Source organism: Otolemur garnettii, unplaced genomic scaffold (assembly GCF_000181295.1).
Source record: "Otolemur garnettii isolate 467f Iridium unplaced genomic scaffold, OtoGar3 scaffold00055, whole genome shotgun sequence".
NCBI lineage: Eukaryota > Metazoa > Chordata > Mammalia > Primates > Galagidae > Otolemur > Otolemur garnettii.
The window spans coordinates 2112626-2135483 of record NW_003852450.1 but is presented as its reverse complement, the minus strand read 5'-3'; the positions used below and the strand labels follow the sequence as shown (position 1 = coordinate 2135483).

Genomic DNA, 22858 nt, shown 5'->3' with positions numbered 1-22858 from the left:
ATAAATAGAAATTAAAGAAAAAAAGGGCAGAAGGCAGGTGATGTGGGCAGGAGTGGGCGGCAGGAAAGTACAGGGAACTGCCAGGGACTCTGATCGTCCAGGACAGCTGGAGCATGATGATCAGGCCAAACTACTGAAAGTGTCACCAAAAGCCTGAACTGAAGGATCAGTTCATGGAGATAAATTTGCTGAATTGATCAAATTATGAATTTATCTAACATTGTAGAAATATTCATTTTGCATATTCAGTGGATATAAATATATTCTTTTTATCAGTATTTTAGATATTTCAATTTCTTGAAGCTAAGGAGTTCATCTTATGGCTGTCTTTTCATAAATATAGTCATGAATATTTTCCTAAGTATATTCAGTGTATATATTTTTCTTGTGAATATAAAACAAGTGCAACAATTCATGTGGGAAATTTTTCACTTTATACTCATCCTTTTGATGTTTCATAGTCAAATCCTACTTCACTAACTCATTGGTACTTTTTGGCTCTTTTTAAAATTTCTCAGAATTTCAAAAAATCAGCTAATTATCAATGGTTAAAAGTAACATGTTCCTGTAGTTTTCATAATTCATAAGAGTTTTTTATTGGATGAGAGAAATTGATCACATTTTGTAAATTTCCCAGATGATTTGGTCAGATGGGCTCCATGATATGCAGCTTGCCTGACTTTCAGCTGTTTCCAGCTTCACCAATTACTAGGGCAGAAAGAGGAGAGACTAGAGAGAGGGAGAGGGAGACTAGGAGAAGAGAGGGGCAGACAGAGCATGACAGCCTAGAACATTGGTCCTGGCTCCTCTCATCCTCTTTAGACCACCTGGATTCATTCAGTTCAAATTCTGCCAACCCATTTTCAGTGAGTGAATGCAACCAGTAAATTGTTCATTAGATGAATTTATAATTTGGCAGAATTGTCTTAGTGGGCATGGACAGAGCTTATGGGATAGGGTTCATGTGACCTGGAGTGCCCACAGGTGACAACAGGTAGAGGGGTGTTTTCATCGGAACTGAGTTTTAGAAAGATAAGGCACTTACGTGACTCTTTGCTAAATGAAGAACTTAGGCCCCTCTATAAAGCATGACAGACCACTATAAACTCCTCCTGTGTTCCATATTGTAGGGCAGAAACATCTTCAGAGAAATATTGAGGGGTTTCCTCTACCTAAATGGATATGGGCTTTGTATGAATTATGAACACACAAGAGTATCAGACCAATCTGGATCTAACAGAGGTAGCAAAATAAAAGATAAAATTCAACATTTCATTGAGCTACCTTCATCTATTCCTTCAAGGACAAGGACTACTTCTAAAGTAAACTTAGGATATAGTGTGTTCTTCAAAGGGATTGGGAAGTGGTGCTGAAGAATAAAAATGTCCTTAGTAATTTTGCTTTAAAGAAATCTTTAGATTGTCTGATTAAATCATGAAAATACATTTGTCATGTTTATATATATATGTGTGTATATATACATATACATACATACATATATAAGATACATGAAACCAGGTTTTTCAAAACTGCTAAGTACTTGATTTATTGCTTTTGTCAACAGTTCTCACGAGGAACTCCCAACCATATCGTTAACACATATAGTGATCCATCTCTTCTTCTCTGTCTCATCATTTCCTTTCCTTTTTGTTTTGTTTTGTTTTACATTTGTACCCCTTTTTCTCTAAGTCTTTTGCCATATCCTTGTTCAGATCATCTGGCTAGTTGCAGCAGTCGTCTTAGTCAGCCACACTGTTTCTCTCCTCTGTCCCCCTCAATGGACCTTGAGGACATTTGCTATAGCGATCTTCTTAAAGCATAATCATTGTGTTACTCCTTAGCTTACAAAGACACACACAAATCAAAAACAGAATCCCCAACAAAATACAATGATTCTATTCTCCAAAGAATAAAGCCTATAAATTCCTAAGGATGGCCATTTAGACATATCTCTTTAACAACCAGTCACAGACACTACACTTCCCAGTGACAATGAAGAATTACCTACTGTTCCCCCAACATATCCTGCCTCCATTCTCTAACTTACGGCGTGCCTAGCTCAGATGCAGCCTCCTGTGTCAAGTCGGCTCCCTCTCTTCACTGGGAATCAATCTTTCTTCTGAGCACACTGGTTCTGCAGAGACTAGCCCTCACTGCCTTACTTTTTTCTTTTTTAAAATTAAATGATAGCTATGTACATTATCTTCACTGCCTGACGCTGTAACATTTGTGCTCATGTCTTTTTTTTCACTCTAGGCTATCATTTCCTTGAAGACATGGATCCCATAACATTTGTTTTAGTGCTTTATAACTAGTAAGAATTCACTAACTATTTATTAAATTCATTTTTTTTTTCAGTAGAAAAATGTCAGGGAAGCAGCAGCTGATCATGCGCTTTCCAAGAGCTCCGCATGGGACGCTTCGTAAAAAAGGGGAACAGGCAGACTTGTCCTTCCCTGGGCTGTGGAAAGTCTCCGATCCAACTCTGTTCCAAGTGACCTTGCTCTCTGCTCTGGTGGCCACTGTTCTTGGTGAGTAACGGGAAGCAAACAGAGATTGGCAACAAGCAATTTAGATCATCCACACATTCACTTTTAAGACTAAAAAAGTGATGACTAAGCTTCCAGCAGAAATCTCACTCTAGTAACAAGGGGTTTATTTGACTAGCTGGACTATGGAATAAACAAGATGGAAATTGCTCTCCATGTAAAAGAGGAAGTTTTCTGGACATGTATCCTTAGAATTTCTTCTCCAGGAATTTCCCGAATAGTCTGTGTCTCCCTGTATTATCTACTGTCTGGTTGAACAATTTTCAGTGGTTGTGGGTTTATCCAAAGTGAAGGGGTGAAGTGTACATTCCTACCTGGGTTCTTAAAAAGTTAATAAGCCCCAAGGGCTCCAGGCTTCGTCCTCCATAGCATCAAAAATTCAAAAGGTTGGCCAGGTAGGTGGCTCATGCCTGTAATCCTAGAACTCTGGGAGGCCAAGGCAGGTGGATTGCCTGAGCTCGGGAGTTTGAGACCAGCCTGAGCCAGAGTGAGACCACGTCTCTACTAAAAATAGAAAACTAGCCAGGTGTTGTGGCAGGTGCCTGTATTCTCAGCTATTCGGGAAGCTGAGGCAAGAGGATAGCTTGAGCCCAAGAGTTTGAGGTTGCTATGACCTGTGACACCATGGCCCTCAGCCCCAGGGCAACTGAGTGAGACTCTATCTCAAAAAAATAATCTGAAAGGTTTAAAAAATGTAAATTAAAAATATTATTACCCATCTCCCAGCCACCCACTTTCCCTTCTTTGATGCAACAAATGTTATATAATGTTATTTTGATAAAATATGTTTCTGTTACGGCAAACTATGGAAACTTCTGGCTTTGCATCAGTGCATCTGAGTGAGCAGATATGGGGAATCTGATAGGCTGATGACATTCATGTCTGTCATCCTTTGCAGATAAATTATCTCATATGTAGTAAGAAGTGATTTAAAACATTCCACCTTTTATCATTATCATTCATCAACAAACGTATGTTACTAATCACTTACTGGATTATTGAGCCATTCATTCATTGGCACATGATTTTTCATGATTAGAGGAGAAAAGAATGATCCTTACTCTGAAAATCACACTGCTGACACATTAAGGTGCTATGTCTCAAGGTATAACTTTGATGTTTCTTGTCATTTGGTGTCCAGGCAATTGTGGTCCTCCACCCATTTTACAATTTGCTTCTCCACTAAGACACGTGAATGAGACAGAGTTTGAAGTTGGAAGTGTCCTGAGATACACGTGCCGCCCTGGATACAGTAGGGTCGCTTCAAATCAGGTTCTTACTTGTGCCTCTGATGGCCAGTGGGAGTATAATGTCTTCTGTACCAGTAAGTATCAACAATTTTTTCTTTCATTTGTGCTTTTTCCATCTTTGGAAAGTTGTCCCAGCAACTAAACTTCCTAAATCTTTAGTCACTAAGAAACCATCTTGTTGGTCAATTACTGATGTCGATGTACACGTCTATGCCACTTTTTGAAACACAAAGCAAAAGAAAATAAAGCAGAAAAAATTAGAAGGTAGCTAATTATATCGAAAAAGAAGTCTATTGTTTTATGAAGTAATTCACCAAACATTTCTTTCAAGAGAGGAACCACACATTTCATTACCATATGTTGAAAACCAGATTCATTTTTTTAAAAAAAAATTATAAAAAGTTAGGTGGCTAAAAGCAGGAATGCAGTTTCCAAAGGAACCCTACCCAAAATAGCTGCTGTCTTTGGAAGAAGCTGTGATTCACTGTCAGTTGGGAGAGTATTCTGGGATGTTTTCCAATAGTAAGGGCATGCTGTCTATACCTTCTCTTTTCTGTTCCCTTTGTGATGAGGGACACATTTTGACTGACCCAGGTTCAAAGTGTAGGCTGCAGACATAGAATGAACCAAAGTTCCTCAGTCCCCGGTCAGGGAATTTAAATCCAGTATCATAGGTTACCTTACCACAGTGACTTAACTGGGCCTTTTTCTCTAGTGGCAAAATGTACCAGAAAAACAAGAGATCAAATTTTGTATTACTTTTTCCTCCAACCTAAAAATGTGGGGAGTCAGTATCACAAATAAGTTTGAATTTAAACCTCTAAGTCTTTCTGAAAACAGAGGTGGAACGTCATTGACCCATCTTCTTTTCTAATTGTTAAAAAAACAACACCTTAGATAAATTCAATTTAAAGGAGTTTAATAGAGCAGAGAACGATTTGTGAATCAGGAAGTCCCTGGACCAGAATAGGTCCAGAGACACTCCACAGATGCCACATGCTTGAAGATTGACGGATAGAAAAAGGAAAGTGACCTACAGAAAATGGAAGTGAGGTATAGAAACAGCTAAACAGAAATAGTAGAAGAGTGGGTTTTGTGAGCTAGGGACAAAGACTTCAGGCAGGTTGCTTTTATTTATTTATTTTTGGGGGATAAGGGTTAGAGAGGACCTCCTTGATTGATTATGAAGCAATAAAGTTACCATTAAAATTTCTCACCCACACTGGCCTTTCATCTTTCATCTATCAGGGCATAAGTTTGTCTATGTATAAGACTGCCCGCAAAATCCTCCACAAATAAAAGTATACCCCATGAGTGTACTCCTATTTTCAGGAGGGGAGAAAAAAAAAAAAAACTAGCCTATTTTAGAATTTATCTGTTTCCTTAAAGTTTTAGTTTGATCATGTTGTATTTAGTATGAATGAGTCCATATTTGTTTAGCCTGGTTTTGGGGGGGTCTCATGCACAAACTCAGTCCAAAACAAGGGCCTCCCTTAATTTTGTTTTAAAGTCCCCCTCTTTTAGTCAGGTTCTCACTTAAATAAGAGTGTGACCCAAACTTAGGGTTTCACCACTGTTCTCAGTTACCATGATTTGGGGTTTCTGATCTCGGCAAGTCATTCCCAGGTTATGGTGCCTGCATGGGCACACAATTCTTTGAGTTTGTTTTGGTCTGGTCAAAGGGAGAATGACATTTTACTGATGGCTGCATGAAAACTTTTAAAGCTTTTGAGGGAATATAGCACACCAGGAAGACTACTATTATGACTATTAAAAGGATCATTCTAAAAGTTTGGAGGATGCTCCTTAGCCAGGGTCGCCATGAACCAAATGAACTGAAATCAAATAGCTCAAAGAATGAGCTGTATACAGAGTCTACTCATTGCAACCAAGCAGCTGTTCATTAATCCACTTCAGCTGAATTTGTATAATAGCTAGTGTGTTCCTCCATGCTCAACAGTAGGTCTCAGAACTGCACAGATATATCCTCTGTTTAGCCATTAAGTAATCTAGAAAATTCTATTATCTAGATTGACTTTAGCAAGAGAATTTAAAATCTGTTGTATAACCACAGCTTCGTAGCAGAATCTGCTGTAAAGCCTAGCATGAGGGATTCATTTTTAGTCATTGCTTCACTTACTCCAAACCATGAAAAAAGAGACTTAAAAATTGATGTCTATTCAGAGGAGTGAAAGCCTCCTGGCAATGTTCTCTTTAACCTATGATGTAGGAGCAGATCCGTGTTCTGTTTCTGATTGATTATGAAGCAATAAAGCTACCATTAAAATTTCTCACCCACCCTGGCCTTTCATCTTTCATCTATCAGGGCATAAGTTTGTCCATGTATAAGACTGCCTGCAAAATCCTCTACAAATAAAAGTATACCCCATGAGTGCACACAAGAGACCCCCTTTTCAGTCTTGTTATTGATAGAGGCAAAAGCAAGGAAAAAACAGAGATATGGGTCTCAGGATTGCAGACAATTCTTGGTTCATGATCTTGGGGAAAAATCTGCCTGCACCTGGGATGCTGTCTACTTCTGGGGAGAAACTTCTCTGGTTAGCTTTACCTTAAGGTCACCAATGGGTGTGCAGGTTTAAGAGTCTTGAAGGGGGTCTTTCTGAGTTGTGAGAGTATGAACCCAAGGTTCAAGGTGTGACTGTTTTCCTGCAGTGTAGATGGCAAGGGCAGTCTTTCTGATGTTGGTGTTGTTCTCAGATGCCCCTGTCTCTGGGTTCTAGATGGTGAAGGGTTTAATTGTCTTCTGTCAAGGGACCATGAAAAACTTTTTTTATCTGGTGAAAACACACTTTGGTATAAACACATCAAATCCTTTCAGGCTTTAGGCATACCAGAGTTCAGTAGCAGAAGATTCATGAGATTCTATTATGTATTAGAAACATAGGCTTTCCAGTAACTATTTCTTAAGGTGTCATGTCAACTTATGTTTGTTAGTTGATGTGGATCTAATTGTCATCAGTCTGCACTACTTCTGGCTAAGAGAATCTAGTCAATTTAGTTAGCTTTGCCTGTTGCTACTGTTATCTGAAATACCTCATTTAACTATTTTACAACTTGTCCAGTGAAAACAAGTATCATTGAAAATTTCACCAGGAATGTCCCATGAGGAAAACACACTTCCTAATACCTTTTTAGTCGTTATTGTAACATGGCCTTCTTCCATGAGAAAGCTTCTATGCAACCAGAAAATAAGTATTGAAAATGATAATTGACTGAAATCCCTCTAAAAATGTTTAAATGGCCCATCAGGTAGAAGAAATGTACCTGAAGGTTTCATTATATTCCCGGACTATAGGTCTGACAAAGCAAACATTGCTCATAAGCCATGTTAGCAATTTAGAGCAGTCGCTGCATCAATTTATGTTAAGTTTGGGTTATTTATCTATCCCATGATCAGTTCTGGAATGCAGAGTTTTTAGTAATGGAAGCGTTTTAAGGACTGAGGACCAGGCAGCTGTTCAGCCTCTCCATGAGTCCACATTTACTATTGGACTTATGTCCTCTTAAATACTAATTTTATTTCTCCAATTCAAGTGCATAGCACTGTTTATTACATCGCTTATCACTGATAATTTTACTTGGACTATGGAGTTCGTTCAAATTGCATATCTAAACAATTTCATCATTGGCTAATTTAACATGAAAATCTGGCAAAGTATTTTTTTGGTGTTCAATTAATTCTTATAGTGCTTGGGTTACAAGTTTTATAAATGAGTCTTTTTATAAGAGTCCTGGAAATTCCAAATGATTTTTGTAAGAGCCCTGGGAAGTCCAAATGCTGTGAATATAAAGTTATCAGAAACCTATAAAATTCCCAGTCAGGGCCCTTTTCATGAACATCCTTGAAAATAATACTCTTGGATTTTAGTTGTTTGTGTAGAGTTTTTAGAAAATGAATCAGAATGAAGCAATGAACTCTGGAAACAACTTAAAATAATCATAGTTTAAGGTTCAATTGACAATGACACTTGGTTATTTTTGTGGTCTGTAATAATTTAACAAAATAATCCCAATTATGAGTGATAACATGTGCTGAATATATCAAAATTTTAAGAATCCCATACAATAATGGAACATATATTAATAACATCTTCATTTCATAAAAATATAACTCAAAGATCATTTTTTACTTGACAGTGCTTCCCATGTATTATGATTTAACATATCAAATAATCCTGCTTATCTCTCTTTTGGATGCCCCAGGAGCCCTCTGTGGCATTCCAAAGTTAGTTTGAGGTGAAAAATGAAAGATTAAATTTTAAATTTGAACTTTGATTTTGAAAAGCCTGTTAAATATTTCAAAGGCTTAAAAGAATTAATCAAAGCAGGATCACAGATCACTGTGAGATAATATTCATTTATTTAGCCAAAGTGATAATTCAAAAAACTTAAATGGCAAAAGCCTTTATTTTTTGAGGAAGAGGAGACCCAGGGTTCCAAATAATCAAAAGATGTGAAAAAGCATGAATCAGAACCGCTCTCTTTCCTCTTTCTCTCTTTTTTTGCAGTTTCCTCAAAGGGGACAAAACTATTTTATCATATCCTATTAATGTTACAGAAAATTTTTATTTAAGTAGAGAAAACCAAGTTTTACTTCTGTATTAGTGTAATATCAATACTAACGTTAATTTTGATATAATCTTATAAACAAATCGACCCGAACATTCTCAGCTTTTGACCACTCCAGATTGCTATAAACTTTTATGATCTTATCAGGGACAGATTGGGAACAGGGTAAGAAGGAAAAGAAAAGTGGACAATTGTTTAGACAGAGAAAACAGATCGTTCCTTAGCTTAGACATGAACAGGGTAGGGAGGAGAGACTATTTTGAGCTACTACAAAAGCAGAAGTAGCCAAGATTGTGGAAAGTTTTGAAATTTAGACACTGCTCTACTCCCCTTCCCCCTACAGAGGGCTTGATCAGTGGAAACTTTTTAAAGAAGAAGCTAGGCAGCATCCCGTGATTAATCAATGCCCTAGGAATATCTAGAAGACTTTTCAAAGGAGAAGTTAGTTAAGAATAGTGTGGAGTCAGCTTGATGAAGACCCTAGGTAGAAGAAATGCATAAACATGAGTTAAGAAATACATAAACATTAGAAGTAGGTGGAGCCAAGCTAGAAATTGGGAAATAAACACAAGGGAACAAATTTGTAAGGGGTCTTTCCTCGTTGGCAAGGAAGAGACCCACACCTCCCTCAGGGTGTTCTATCTGCTTGTAAATTCAAGTGTATTCTATCTATTTATAAACTTAAGTATGTTCTATGTACTTTAACTACTTACACTTCAGTTAAGTTGCCACTGCTTGCCTGTGACTTGCCTTTTTCACGCCAGCTCTGCTCATGGTACTGGGTTTCCCCTTTTTGTGCCAGCTAAGTAAAAGTGCTTTCAGATTCTGGGGACCAATTGCTAGTGGCACCCAAAGAAAGACCTAACTGGGGCTGGAGTCTTCATAGCCCCCTGATAAATCTCTTAACACATTTTAAAATTTGTTCTCTTCTCAACTCTTCTTATTTATTTAGTTTTACTTATAGTTTTTAATTCCCTTCCTTTTGAAATAACTCTTAAGTAATTTTTAAACTGGACAAAGTTTTTTTTTAACAAACATTTTCATGCCTTTACAAGTTTTTTCACTGAAAACATATCTTGCTCTACTTATGTATGTGGTATAGGCAATTGTTCTCTACTAGTATTTATTACATATATTAACTATAATTTTAACTTTCAGTAACCTTACCTTTTAGTGAAAAGCTTAGGAAGTAATTTTGAATTATTTTATATCAGTATTTGTAGGTGGAAATCATTTTGTGATTTTATCATTAAAGTATTTCTTCAAATTATTATTTAATAAATGTATTTTGCTTTTCTATACCACATCAAAATAAGATGCCAAAGTATGTAAACTTAAGTTTAATAATTAATGTTTCAGTATTTTAACTTACAAATGACTCAGACCTTTTACGATTATCCTCTTTTACATAAGGCAATTTTAAGGTTTTAAATTACAAACTATGACACAGGTACCCTTCCTAACATCTTCCTTAGGTCTTAACCTAGAGTGGCCATGAAGGGCAGAGCCTGTCTGAGTCCTTAATTTACATACCAAGTATAGAGCTCAGGACAGAAGAAGTAGGATACCTGGAATAGACCTTCCTTCTAGAATGGCCTGAAGGCAAAGCTGGGGCTGGGAAGGAGGCACCATATTGGACGTGATTCTGCCTTGCAGCTGCTCGTCAAGGCATTGGGAACATCCCCAGGCCAAAACATGGCCACCCATCCCGAGCCAAGACTCCAGAGGCTCAAAACCAAAAAGAAAAGCTCACAGCCAAATCCAGCAAGTATCAAAAATATCACAGGTGCTGCAGTTTTATGAACTTAAAATATATAGACTTTAACCATTTTAAAACTAGTTTTATTTACCAAAAATTACTAAAGTCATGTGTGCTAAAAGGCATTTGACTTAGTTTTTATTTTCTTGATGTCAGTGGAAAAGAACCCATCTTCTGCAAAATAATTTAAATCTGAGCCAAATTTGAGGAGCCTTGAGCAAGTGGACTCAGTGGTGGAGCTGCAGTTAGGTTTTATACATTTCAAGGAGATTGGAATAACAGTAAAGTCATAAATCAATACATGGAAGGTGTATATTGGTTTGGCCTGGAAAGTGGGACATCTAAAAGTGGGGAGTTACAGGTTATAGGTGGGTTTAAAGATTCTTTAGTTGACAATTGGCTGGAGGAGTTAGGCTTTGTCCAATAGACCAGGAGTGAGTGCAAAGTTAATCGGAGCAAACTGCTAGCTACACACTCAGGCCCAGGTGGGTTGTCACATATATTGAGGACCTGCAGATTTGTCTTGCCCAGCTTCAGGCCTGTTAATGAGTCACAGAAGATAGCTCTAAGAAGGGAAAGGGGCCTGGTGAGTGAGGCGTGTCTGATCTCTTCATGGCTAGCAACTCAGTTTTAGTGTATCCCCTTGACCAAGATGGGGTTCAGTCAGTAGCTGGGGGAAAGCCTTAAGTTTTTATTTCCATTTACCCTGAGACTATGTTTAAGGGCTTACTTTTCTTTGATACTTTATTAGCACTCTTTTATATGTTTTGGTAGTGAAATATCACATACATATGACACATATAAACACATAGGCATACAGACACAAAGACAGACACAGATCTTATAGCTTTTCTACAGATTTTTACTGCTAGCTTTTAAATATTTTTCTTTATCCTATTTAGACAATAAATTTTCCCATTACCAGTTTTATTGCCCTAAGCAATTATTAGCCAGGTGGCAATTTGCCTTTTAAAAAGATGACTCTCAGGTGAAACAAGGTAGAAAATTCGTATCTTGAAAGCACAGAACTAAGAATTTAGGCCTAAATATTGTACCCTTATTTGCTTATATTAAGAGGAAGAAAGGTTGTCCATAAAGGTCCCATAAAAACAAGCGAATAGGTTTGGAGAGACTCCAGTGTGGCTATGTGATTAAAGATTTATGGACAGAAAAAGGGAAGTGATTATAGAAAATAGAAGTGAGTACAGAAACAGCTGGATTAGTTACAGTTCAGTGTTCGTCTTATTTGAACATGAGTTGAACAGTTGACCACCTGGATTAGCCAGAACCTGGTAATTGGCACAGAGTAGCTTATAGCCTGTTTACACACCCCGCTAGGTTATAGTGTACTATGTACAGAGAGAGCGTAAGGCCAAACTTAAAATATGTAAGGAGGCAGCTTTAGGCTAAACATAATTGAACATAATGCCATATCTGTGAATACTTGTATCACTAATCATCTAAATTTTTCTCTTAGAGAGACGATGCGGAAACCCAGGAGAGTTACCTAATGGGGAAGTGGAAATTAAAACAGATCTGTCTTTGGGATCACACATAAAATTCAGCTGTTTAGAAGGGTGAGTGGGAGGTAATCTAGAAACAAGTCTTTTAAATTCATTTTTAAAGTAGCTAATGTGTTCATATATTTTCAGAATTTAAAATGATGCAGAAAGATATACATTGAGAATTCTTGATGCCATCCTATCTCCATATACCCCTTTTCTTCCTGTCCTCCAGCAAGGATCCATTTTTATTGGACTCTTATGTATCTTTCTAGTGTTTCCTTATACAAATGTGTGTACAAGCTAAGACATTAGCATATATTCTACCCCTTTCCAATAGCAAATGTGGATTTGAATCTTGTTTCGTTATTTACTCATCAATATATACTGGAAATTTTTGCATATTTGTACATAGAGAGGTGCCTTATTAATCTTCTTTTAACAACTGCATAGAATTTTATGTGTCATGGCTTGACAGCCCCTTTAAGGGATACATGGGTATTTCTAATTTTTTGCCATTCTGAACAATGCTGTGATGCATTACCTTGTACATATGTCATTTCATACATATGCAGTTATGTTTGTAGGGTAAATTCATTGACTCAGAGGTGACTCAGAGCTGAGTCAATGAGTACATATGTTTGAAAGTTTCAAAGATATTGTCAGATTGCACTAAGTAAACATTGCACAGTTTTTCAGAGTTTGCAAAATCTCTCGCTCTGAACTCTCCAATTATGTTGTCAAAAATTTGAAAAATTATTAAATTTTTGAATTTTTTCCAGTGTGAGTGGAGAAAACAAGCTCTTACTATCATTTCAATGTACATTTCTCTCATTATCAGTGAAGTTGAGTGTATTTTTATGTATTCAAATGTATTCAAGAGATGGTCATATTTATTTGTGGACTATTTGTCATGTCATTGCCTATTTTTTTCTCTCAAATATTTATATTTTTTATTCTTCATTTTTAGGATATAGTCAATATGTACATATACCCAATTCCCCCTATTATAATATTATTATTTTTTAACTTGGCTATTGGTATTATATTTTCTTTTAAAGAAGAAATTGTTTGTTTTTATGTTGTTAAATTTATCAATTTCTCCTTTAACAATGGCTCTTAGATTTTATATCTTAATTTAAACGGTGATGCCCAATTTGAGATTTAAAAATAACTGCCAAACCTGGCATGGTGCCTTGTGCCTATAATCCGAGCTCTTTGGGACACCAATGTAGCAGGACTGCTGAAGTAAGGAGTTTGAGACTAACCTAAACAAGTGTGAGACCCTATCTTTACAGAGCCCAGGAGTTTGAGGCTGCAGTGAGCTATGAAGTTGCTATTGCATTCCAGCCCAGGTGATGGAATGAGACCTTGTCTTAATAATGATAATAATAATATTAATTGCCTATACAGAGTGTAACAAAAGCCACCATATGCAGGTACTTAGGGAAAATGGGAAATTGTAGCTGAATGTACCTTTACTTACAAAATTTTATAAAATATTTACAAAATATTCTCTACATGTTTCTCTACCTCTTTCTACACATGTTTCTCTACCTCTTTTCATGAAGTCTTCTTTCCCACTCATGGTGAAAATCTTCTAAGATATGTTTTCTATGTATGCAGAGACTTTTGATACACCCTACATTTCTTCTACTACTTTTATGTTTTAATGTTCAAAGCTTTGACCCATTGGCATACAGTATGAGGTACAGATCCTAGTCTATATTTTCTCATGTTTCTTTCCTGTTATCTCAACATCATTTATTTAAAAGTCCAACTTTAATTCACTGATTTGAGATGCTCTTTGATACTATATAAAATTTCTTTTATTTTTATTTTGAGACAGAGTTTTACTTTGTTGCCCTTCGTAGAGTGCCATGGTGTCATAGCTCACAGAAACCTCAAACTCTTAGGCTCAAGTGACCCTCTTGCCTCAGCCTCCTGAGTAGCTGGGACTACAAGCACCCGCCACAGCACCTGGCTATTTTCTTTTTTAGAGACAGGGTCTCGCTCTTGCTCAGGCTGGTCTTGAACTCCTGAGCGCAAGCAATTCGCCCATCTCAGCCTCCCAGAGTGCTAGGATTATAGGCTTGAGCCATCACATCCAGCCAGAGTATCTAGTTTGTAATCACATCACCTGAAATAGTAATTTGTTTTACTAGCTACTTTCCAATTTTCAGATTTCTAATTACTTTTTATTGTCTATTTATGTTAGTTAATTATGTCAGCCAGGATGTACTTCAAGAAACATAACCACAGAAGTTATGATGTCTGACAATTAAGTTTGCAAACTTATTGTGGAAAAGTGCTATGTACCCCATCGCTGACCATCACTATGGTCAACTTTGAAATAATCCCCTTGGGAATCTATGCACCAATGCCAGTTCCTAGTTCACCCTTCAAATTAATTTAAAAACCCTTTCCTAAAATGGTTATCAAAGCTACAGTGGTATTACCCTTGACGTCCTGAATGTCCAGATTCCTTTCAATATTTCCTTTATCTTTGGATAAAGAAAAAGTCATTGGGGGCTAGATCAGGTATATAATAATACAATTTATTTGTTTACCGGCTAAAACCTCCCTCACAGATAGTGCCATGTGAGCTGGTGCATTGTCATGATGCAAGACCATGAGTTGCTGGCCAAGATTTTCAGTTAAGATTTTCCTGTTTCTCTAGTGATGTTTACTTGGCCTGCTATCCTTCTCATAGTCAGCCAATGGTGTTGGTGCATAATTCATAAATTTTGAATAATAATTTGGCTGCCCCAAATATTATTCTTTATCTTTGAAATCTAATAATTTTACTCTTAGTTGTTTTGTTAAAAATAATTTGGTTCAATTTTTTGCTGCTGTTCAATTTTAATAGGCAGATTAAAGTTTTGTTTTATTTCAGTAGCATTTATTCAAGATGCATTTAAGAAGCTATTTTGTTCTGTTTGTATTCTTTCCTTAGGTTCTACAATTAAGCATATAATGATTCTCCTTTGCTTGCCATTTATACCCGTCATTTTTTTTCTGATTTTTTTTTTGTTTGCTTCATTTTGTTGATTTTCTCATTTTTATCCTATTTTCCTCTTATTGTGTATGGCTCCCAAAAGGAAATGTGAGAAGGTTCAGAACTAAAATGCCATTGAAACCTCAGTTGTTCTTATCAGAATAATTGGAAATACTACTCTATACTTAATCTCTTGGCTAGGTTAGAAAAACTACCTTTTAAAGAAATTTTAAAACCTAATTGTAGCTGTATTAAAGATAAATTTTTCTTGAAGTTAATATATGATAAATTGGTCCAGAGTCTCTTAGATTGTGAAGGTGATATTTACTTTCATGTTCTGTCACATTACTTGATAAGTAATCATTATCAAGGCTTATTACTTGATAATGCTGCAATATGAAATCATTACTTATTATCAATAATCTTGGTGATGCTACAATATGAAATTGTACAAGCAATGCTATTTCCATTTCCCTCCAACCATTATCATGAAAGAGAGGGCAGTGAGACAAAGAAAGCTTAAGACTTGGACTTATAAGCAGCCATAAAAATGGGAGTGGTGAAAGGGGGGTTAATAGTCTAGGTAAGTAAACCTAGCATATAGAAGTCAGAGGAGCCTTCCAACCAGAAATCTTGAGAGTTTAGGGTCAGTAATCTAGCTGGCACTTTCGATTAAAGGAAATTGCAGAATGCAGTCAAGTGACTCTTATTATCCTGCTTGAGCTCTGGAAGAACTGCATGGGTGACACCTCATAGATCCTCAATAATAGATTAAAGAAGGAAAAAACAAATGAACAAACACACTTGCCTCATTGGAGTGATGAAATTTTACTAAAAAGTGTGCTCAATGGGAAGTGATATTTGAGAAAACATTATTTCTTCATTTTCATATTGAGTAGAAATTACATTTGTTCAGATCCAGATCTCTTTATCCAATTTAATTTGGGGTAGAAAGAATTCCATTAAAATCTTGTTTTTTTGTTTTTTTTTTTTTGAGACAGAGTCTCACTAGGTCACCCTCAGTAGAGTGTTGTAGTGTCACAGCTCACAGGAACCTCAAACTCTTGGGCTTAAGCAATTCTCTTGCCTCAGCCTCCCAAGTAGCTGGGACTACAGGTGCCTGCCACAATGCCCGGCTATTTTTTGTTGCAGCCTGGGCCAGGTTTGAACCCTCCACCCTTGGTGTATGTGGTGGCATCATAACCACTGTGCTACAAGCCCCAAGCCCCATTAAAGTCTTTGATTCTCTCTTGTTCAGATATGTCTTAGTTGGTTCAACTACTAGTTATTGTGAAGTCCAAGATAAAGGAGTTGACTGGAGTGATCCTTTCCCACAATGTGTAAGTAAGTGAAGATTTTTTTCTGACTTGACTATCAACTTTAACTACTTTAGATAATAAAGTTCCTGCACATCTTTATCTCTATGTGTATCCTCCATTAGAATTTTCATGAAGTTTAGATTTGTACCAGTGCCTTTCTTGATAATTTCTTTCTCTTCACTCACTCATATCAGTTGCCAAGTGTGAGGCCCCTCCAGACATCAGCAATGGGAAGCACAATGGTGGCAATAAAGACGTGTATGAGTATGGCGCCTCTGTCACCTACAGCTGTGACCCACACTTCTCACTCATAGGCAAAGCCTCCATTTCCTGCACAGTAGAGAATAAAACCACAGGTGTCTGGAGCTCCAGCCCTCCTGCCTGTAAACGTAAGTCTTAAGGATGCATTCTTCTTTGAATTGTTTGTTCTCCTTTGTTTTAAAGAAAAATAAAGAAAAATTTATTGGGAAAATGGAACAACTCAAAGACTAATTACTACCAATGCAATCATTTATTTGGCCAACTGATATTTACCACATGCTGTGTTAGAATATAGTAAAAAGCTGCACCAATATCTCACTGGTTTGGTGAAGTAAAAGTTCATTCTCATTCATTCTGAGTCTGTGATGTGGCTAGGTGATTCTCCAGAGCAGCTGTAGTCTGAGCATTAGCTTAGCCACCTGCTTAGCAATCCAGGTGGCTCTGTTCTCATGGTGCTTTCACAGTCTCTTCAATAGAGGAAGAGAGAAAGGTAAATTGAGCTGTGGCCATGAGCTTGTCCTGCAGGTGACCACATCCCTTTGCACTGCAACCTTTTTAAAATTTTTACTTATTTATTTAATTAATTAATTAAATCATAGCTGGGTACATTAATACAGTGCACGGCAACCTTTTGTTTATAACTAGAGGGAAGCTTCAAAGGATTGGGGAATGTAGTCCTTTGTCTGTTTAGGAAGTACAACTGAAACTGTCAGCACTTGTAATGTCAACCACCTATGCTTGTAGGGCAAGTGAAACCTAATACCAGAAGGGCAAAAGAACAAAGCAAGCCATAATTGAGCCAGAAGATACATGTATTATGTTCCTGTTAGTCTGCTTATCTAGGGCATCACACTTTGCTATTAACTTCACACAGTGTCACTTGCTATTCTGATTTAACAACAGGATATAGTCAAACTATGGAGATAAAAGAAGGATACTGCAAACAATGCAAAACGCCTGAAGTCAGGGCTGCAAGAAGTGGAAATGGGAGGAACTAAGACTGGAAAAGTTAGCAGGGGCCAGGTGATGAAGGGCCTTGTATGTCGCTCTCAGGAGAATGAGTGTGCTTTTAGGAAGAAATCTGGCTAGAGAATGGACAACAATCTGAAGCGAGAAAAATCTTAACCAATAGGCATCTGTTTTGGTCCCTCCAAATTCATGTTAGAACCTAAGACCCAATGTGATAATTTTATCAGGTAGGGCCTTCTGGAAAGTGATTAAGTCATGAAGGAGCCAACATTATGAATTAGATCGGTGCCCTCATAAAAGAGATAGAGGAGAGAACCTTAGTGTTTTTTGTCCTTCTATCTTGTGAGAACACAGCATTAATCCCTTCCTCCACATAAAGATGCAGCAAGAAGGCACCATCTTGGAAGCAGACAGAGATCAAGCCCTAACCAGACACCAAATCTGTTGGTGCCTAGATCTTGGACTTCCCAGCATTCAGAACTGTGGGAAACAAATTTCCATTATTTATAAACTACCCAGCTAAGGTATTTTGTTATAGTTGGAGAAATAGACTAAGATGGCACCTTTGTAAACCCCTAGCCAAATAGTAAAGATAGTATTAACTGTAGCTATGGCAGCTGGCTTAGAGAGAAGTTGAAGCATTATAGAGAAATTAAGGTGCTAGGATTGACAAGATTGGTGACTAACTATGTGTGACAGGAGGTGAGTGCAGTTTGTTCTCTCCTGGGGGTATAGGTCTCTGATGTCCTGGCTACTTTTGCATGATACCATGTCATTACAGTAGGCCAAGGACCTACCAAAATCATTCAGGAAATTAGGACATTATATCAGAAGTTTTGGGGACCTTGGAGGTACATTTTTCTTTTGGCTTGTATATGACTGAATATGACTATTTACAAATTTTTTACCAAAAAAAATGAAATAAAAAATATTTTTCTATGACTCGCTTTTATTGGTAGGACAGTTGAAAGAGTTATCCACAAACATCTCATAGAAGGACCAAGATGATAGGAACTCACTTGACACAGGCTTTTTAAAAACTGAAATGATACACATACATACTTTATTTTTTATTTTTAAAGTTTTTCCCATTTATTTTTCATTTGTGTATTAATATAAGGTGTAATTGCAACTTTGCTATATTGATATTGATATATTTGCATTGTGATGAAGTCAGGGCCTTCAGTGCATCCACCACTGGAGTATACATATTGTACCCACCAAGCAACCTCCCATCACCCACGCAACACCTCTCCAAGTCTCCATTGTCTATCGTTCCATGCTCTTCTTCCTTAGCTCCCACGTGTGGGACAACATGTGGCATTTTTCTTTCTGTGTCTGGGTGGCTTCACTTAAGATAACGGTCTCCAGTTCTAATCATGTTGCTGCAAAAGATGTGATTTCATTCTTTTCAATAGCTGGATAGTATTCTGTTGTGTATATATACCACATCTTCTGTATTCAACATTTGGTTGATGAACACAAAGGATGATTCCATATGTTTGCTATTATGAATAGCCACAATAACATATGTGTGCAGGTATCTTTTTTATATAATCATTTCTTTTCCTTTGGATAGATACACAGAAGTGGGATTGGTAGATCTTATGGTAGTTCTATTTTTAGTTCTTTGAGAAAACTCCATACTGTTTTCCATTGAGGTTGCACTAATTTATAATTCTCATTAAAACTGTATAAGAGTTCCCTTATCACTGCATCCTTGCCAGCATTTTTCTTTTTTTGTTTGTTTGTTTTTTTGGTCTTTTTAATAATGGTCATTTTCATTGGCATAAGAAGATATCTCATTGTGGTTTTAATTTGCATTTCTCTGATGATTATTGATATTGAACATTTTTTCATATGCTTGTTGGCCATTTATTTGTCTTCTTTTGAAAAATGACTACTCATGACCTTAGCCCATTATTTTTATGCTTTTTTCTTTTTTTTTTTTTTAACTGTTTGAGGTTTGTTGAAGGTACAAAGAATTGGGTTACGCTGATTGAATTTGTTAGGTAAAGTTTCTCTTATAATTGTGTCCTACCCCCAGGAGGTGTGCCATATACTATAATCCCCCATGCCCCCCTCCTCATCCCCACTTATTGCCCTGCTCCCCACCTTGAATTGATTTGAGTTTTCCTCTTATGAAGGTATCTATTAGATCTTCTACTGGCTTCATATTATAATTGAGTACATTGGATTCTTCTCCATTCTTGTGATATTTTACTAAGAAGAATGCATTCCAACTCAATCCAAGTTAATACAAAAGATGTAAAGTCTCCATCTTTTTTAATGGCTGAATAGTAGTCCATGGTATACATATACCACAGCTTGTTAATCCATTCCTGGGTTAGTGGCACTTAGGTTGTTTCCACATTTTAGCAATTGTAAATTGAGCTGTAATGAACAGTCTAGTGCAAATGTCCTTATGATAGCGTGATTTTTCTTTCTTCTGGGTAGATGCCTAGTAATGGGATTGCAGGATCAAATCTTCATACTTCCTTCCAAAAAGGTTATATTAGTTTTCAGTCTCACCAGCAGTGTGAAAGTGTTCCTTTCTCTCCACATCCATGCCAGCATCTGCAGCTTTGAGACTTTGTGATGTAGGCTATTCTCACTGGGGTTAGGTGATATCTGAGGGTGATTTCGACTTGCATTTTTCTGACCATCAGGAACGATAAGCATTTTTTCATGTTTGTTAGCCATTCATCTATCTTTCTCAGAGAAGGTTCTGTTCATGTCTCTTGCCCAGTGGTAGATGAAATTGTTGACTCTTTTTCTGTTGATTGAGTTCTCTGTAGATTCTAGTTATCAACCCTTTGTCAGATTCATACCCTGCAAATATCTTTTCCCATTCTGAAGGTTGTCTTTTTGCTTTATTTATTGTATCCTTAGCTGTGCAGAAGCTTTTTAGCTTAATTAAGTCCCTTTTTAAAAAAATTTTTGTTGTTGTTGTGATGGCCACTGAAGTCTTTGTCATAAAATATTTCCCCAGTCCAACATCATCAAGAGTTTTCCCCATGCTTTCTTCTAAGATTTGTATTGTTTTGTGTCTTAGATTTAAATCTTTTCTCCACCATGAGTCAATTTTTGTAAGTAGTAAAAGGTGCGGGTTCAGTTTCAATCTTTTACATGTGGTTGTACAGTTCTCCCAACATCATTTGATGAATAGGGATTCTTTTCCCCACTGCATCTTTTGTTTGGTTTATCAAAGATCAGATGCCAAGTAGAGACTGGTTTCATCTTTTGGTTTTTTATTCAGTTCTATATATTTATATCCCTATTTTTGTGCCAATACCATGCTGTTTTATTTACTGTGGACTTGTAATATAGCCTGAAGTCTGGTAAGGTAATGGTTCTAGCTTTGTTTTTATTACTAAGAATAGCCTTAGCTATATGATATTTTTTATGGTTCCATACAAAACGAACTACTATTTTTTCCAGTTCTTCAAAATATGATGTTGATATTCTAATGGGGATTGCATTGAATCTGTAGATTGCTTTGGGTAGAATAGACATTTTGACAATGTTGATTATTTCCAGCTATGAGCATGGTATGTTATTCCATTTGCTAATGACTTCTGCAATTTCTTTTCTTAGGGTTTCATAATTCTCATTGTAAAGATCCTTCACCTCTTTTGTTAGGTATATTCCTAAGTATTTCATTTTCTTTAAGTTACTGTGAAGCGAATTGCGTCCTTCATTTGCTTCTCAACTTGGCTGTTGTAGGCGTATACAAAGGCTACTGATTTGTGGACATTGATTTTGTTCCCTGAGACATTACTGTATTTTCTGATCACTGCCAGGAATTTTATGGTTGAGTCTCTGGGGTTTTCTAAGTATAAGATTATATCATCAACAAAGAGCAAGAGTTTGACCTCCTCTTCTCCCATTTGGATGTCTTTTATATCCTTTTTTTGCCTCACTGCACTGGCTAGAACTTCCAGCACAATGTTGAGTAGTAGTGGCGATAGTGGACATCCTTGTCTGGTTTCAGTTCTAAGTGAAAAAGCTTTCAGTTTTACTCCATTCAGTATGACATTAGCTGTGGTTTTGTCATAGATGGCTTCAATCAGCTTAAGAAATATGCCAACTATGCCTATTTTCTTAAGTGTTCTTGTCAGAAAAGGATGATGAATTTTGTCAAATGCTTTTTCTGCATATATTGAGAAGATCATATGATCTTTGTTTTTGTATCTATTGCTATGACTTGCTTAGGTTAAACCAGCCTTGCATTCTTGGGATGAAACCTATTTGATTGTGATGAATACTTTTTTTAATGTGTAGCTGCAATCTATTAGCTAAGATTTTGTTGAGTGTTTTTGCATCAATATTCATTAGTGAAATTGGTCTGTAGTTCTCCTTTTTAGTTGGGTCCTTTCCTGGTTTTGGAATCAAGGTGATGTTTGCTTCATAGAATGTATTGGGGAAGATTCCTTCCCTCTCAATATTTTGGAATAGTTTCTGCATTGTGGGAATATGCTCATCTTTGAAGGTCTTTTAGAATTCTGATGTGAAGCCATCTGGTCCAGGCCTTTTTTTGTTGAAAGTTTTTTATTATTTCTTTGATCTGAGTGCTTGATATTGGTCTGTTCAAGAGATCTACTTTTTCTTGGCTAAGTCTAGGGAGATGTTTTGATTCCAGGTATTGGCCTATTTCTCCACATTGCCAAATTTCTGGGCATATATTTTTTGGTAGTAGTTGGAAATAATCTCTTGTATCTCTGTGGTATCAGTTATTATTTCCTCCTTTTTGTTTCTGATTGAGGTTATTAAAGAATTTACCTTTCTATTTCTGGTTAATCTGGTCAATGGTTTATCAATTTTTTTTATCTTTCTGAAGAATCAATGTTTTTGATTAATTTTCTGAATGATTCTTTTATTTTCAATTTCATTGATTTCTAATTTAATTTTGGTTATTTCTTTTCCTTTGCTAGGTTTGGGATTGGATTGCTTTTCCTTTTCCATTAGTTTAAGATGATTCATTAGATTGTTGATGTGCTCTCTTTCTGTTTTTTAAAAATTTTTTTTTGATGCAGGCATCTAATGAGGTAAATTTCCTTCTTAGGAATGCTTTTGCAGTGTCCCACAGGTTTTAGTACCTGTGTCTTCATTGTTGTTATGCTGAAGGAAGTTAATAATTTCGTTTTTTGATTTCTTCCTTGACCCAACTGTCATTCAGCATAAGGTTGTTTAGTTTCTTTGCCTTTGTGTGGGGATGAAAATTTTTGTTGGAGTTGAGTTCTACCTTTATTGGCTTGTGATCTGAGAAGATACAAGGTATAATTCTTTTGATTTGTTTTATTTGTATCCTGATATATGATCAATTCTGGAGAATGTTCCATGGACAGACAAGAAAAATATATATTCTTTAGCTTTGGGATGGAATGTTCTTTATATGTCTATTAAGCACAGTTGTTTTGGGGTTATGTTTAAGTCCCTTGTATCTTTGTTTAGTTTCCATTTAGAGGATCTGTCCAGCTCTGTAAGAAGAGTGTTAAAATTCTTTATAGGTATTATAGGATATTGTATTGCTCAAAGTAATTAAGGTCTGTTTCATAAATATGGAGAGTGTAAGTTGGGCACATACATACTTAGAATTGAAATGTCTTGTTGTATTGTTTCCTTGACCAATATGAAGTGTTCATCTTTTTTTTTTTTTTT

The 22858-nt window shown here is 36.5% G+C and overlaps 1 protein-coding gene across 2 annotated transcripts in view; it reads left to right on the top strand.

Moving 5' to 3' along the window:
• The window catches only part of C4BPA (complement component 4 binding protein alpha), a 52738-nt gene that overhangs the window by 5777 nt on the left and 24103 nt on the right, over positions 1-22858 (top strand). The window contains exons 2-6 of one of the 2 annotated variants that reach the window (XM_012806680.2): positions 2362-2531; positions 3691-3873; positions 11626-11725; positions 15907-15992; positions 16162-16356. In XM_012806680.2, the coding sequence (XP_012662134.1) occupies positions 2366-2531; positions 3691-3873; positions 11626-11725; positions 15907-15992; positions 16162-16356 (730 nt within the window). In that variant the 5' untranslated portion in view covers positions 2362-2365. Of the gene's footprint in view, positions 1-2358; positions 2532-3690; positions 3874-11625; positions 11726-15906; positions 15993-16161; positions 16357-22858 lie in introns of both variants that reach the window. The other variant, XM_012806679.2, reaches the window with a different exon arrangement.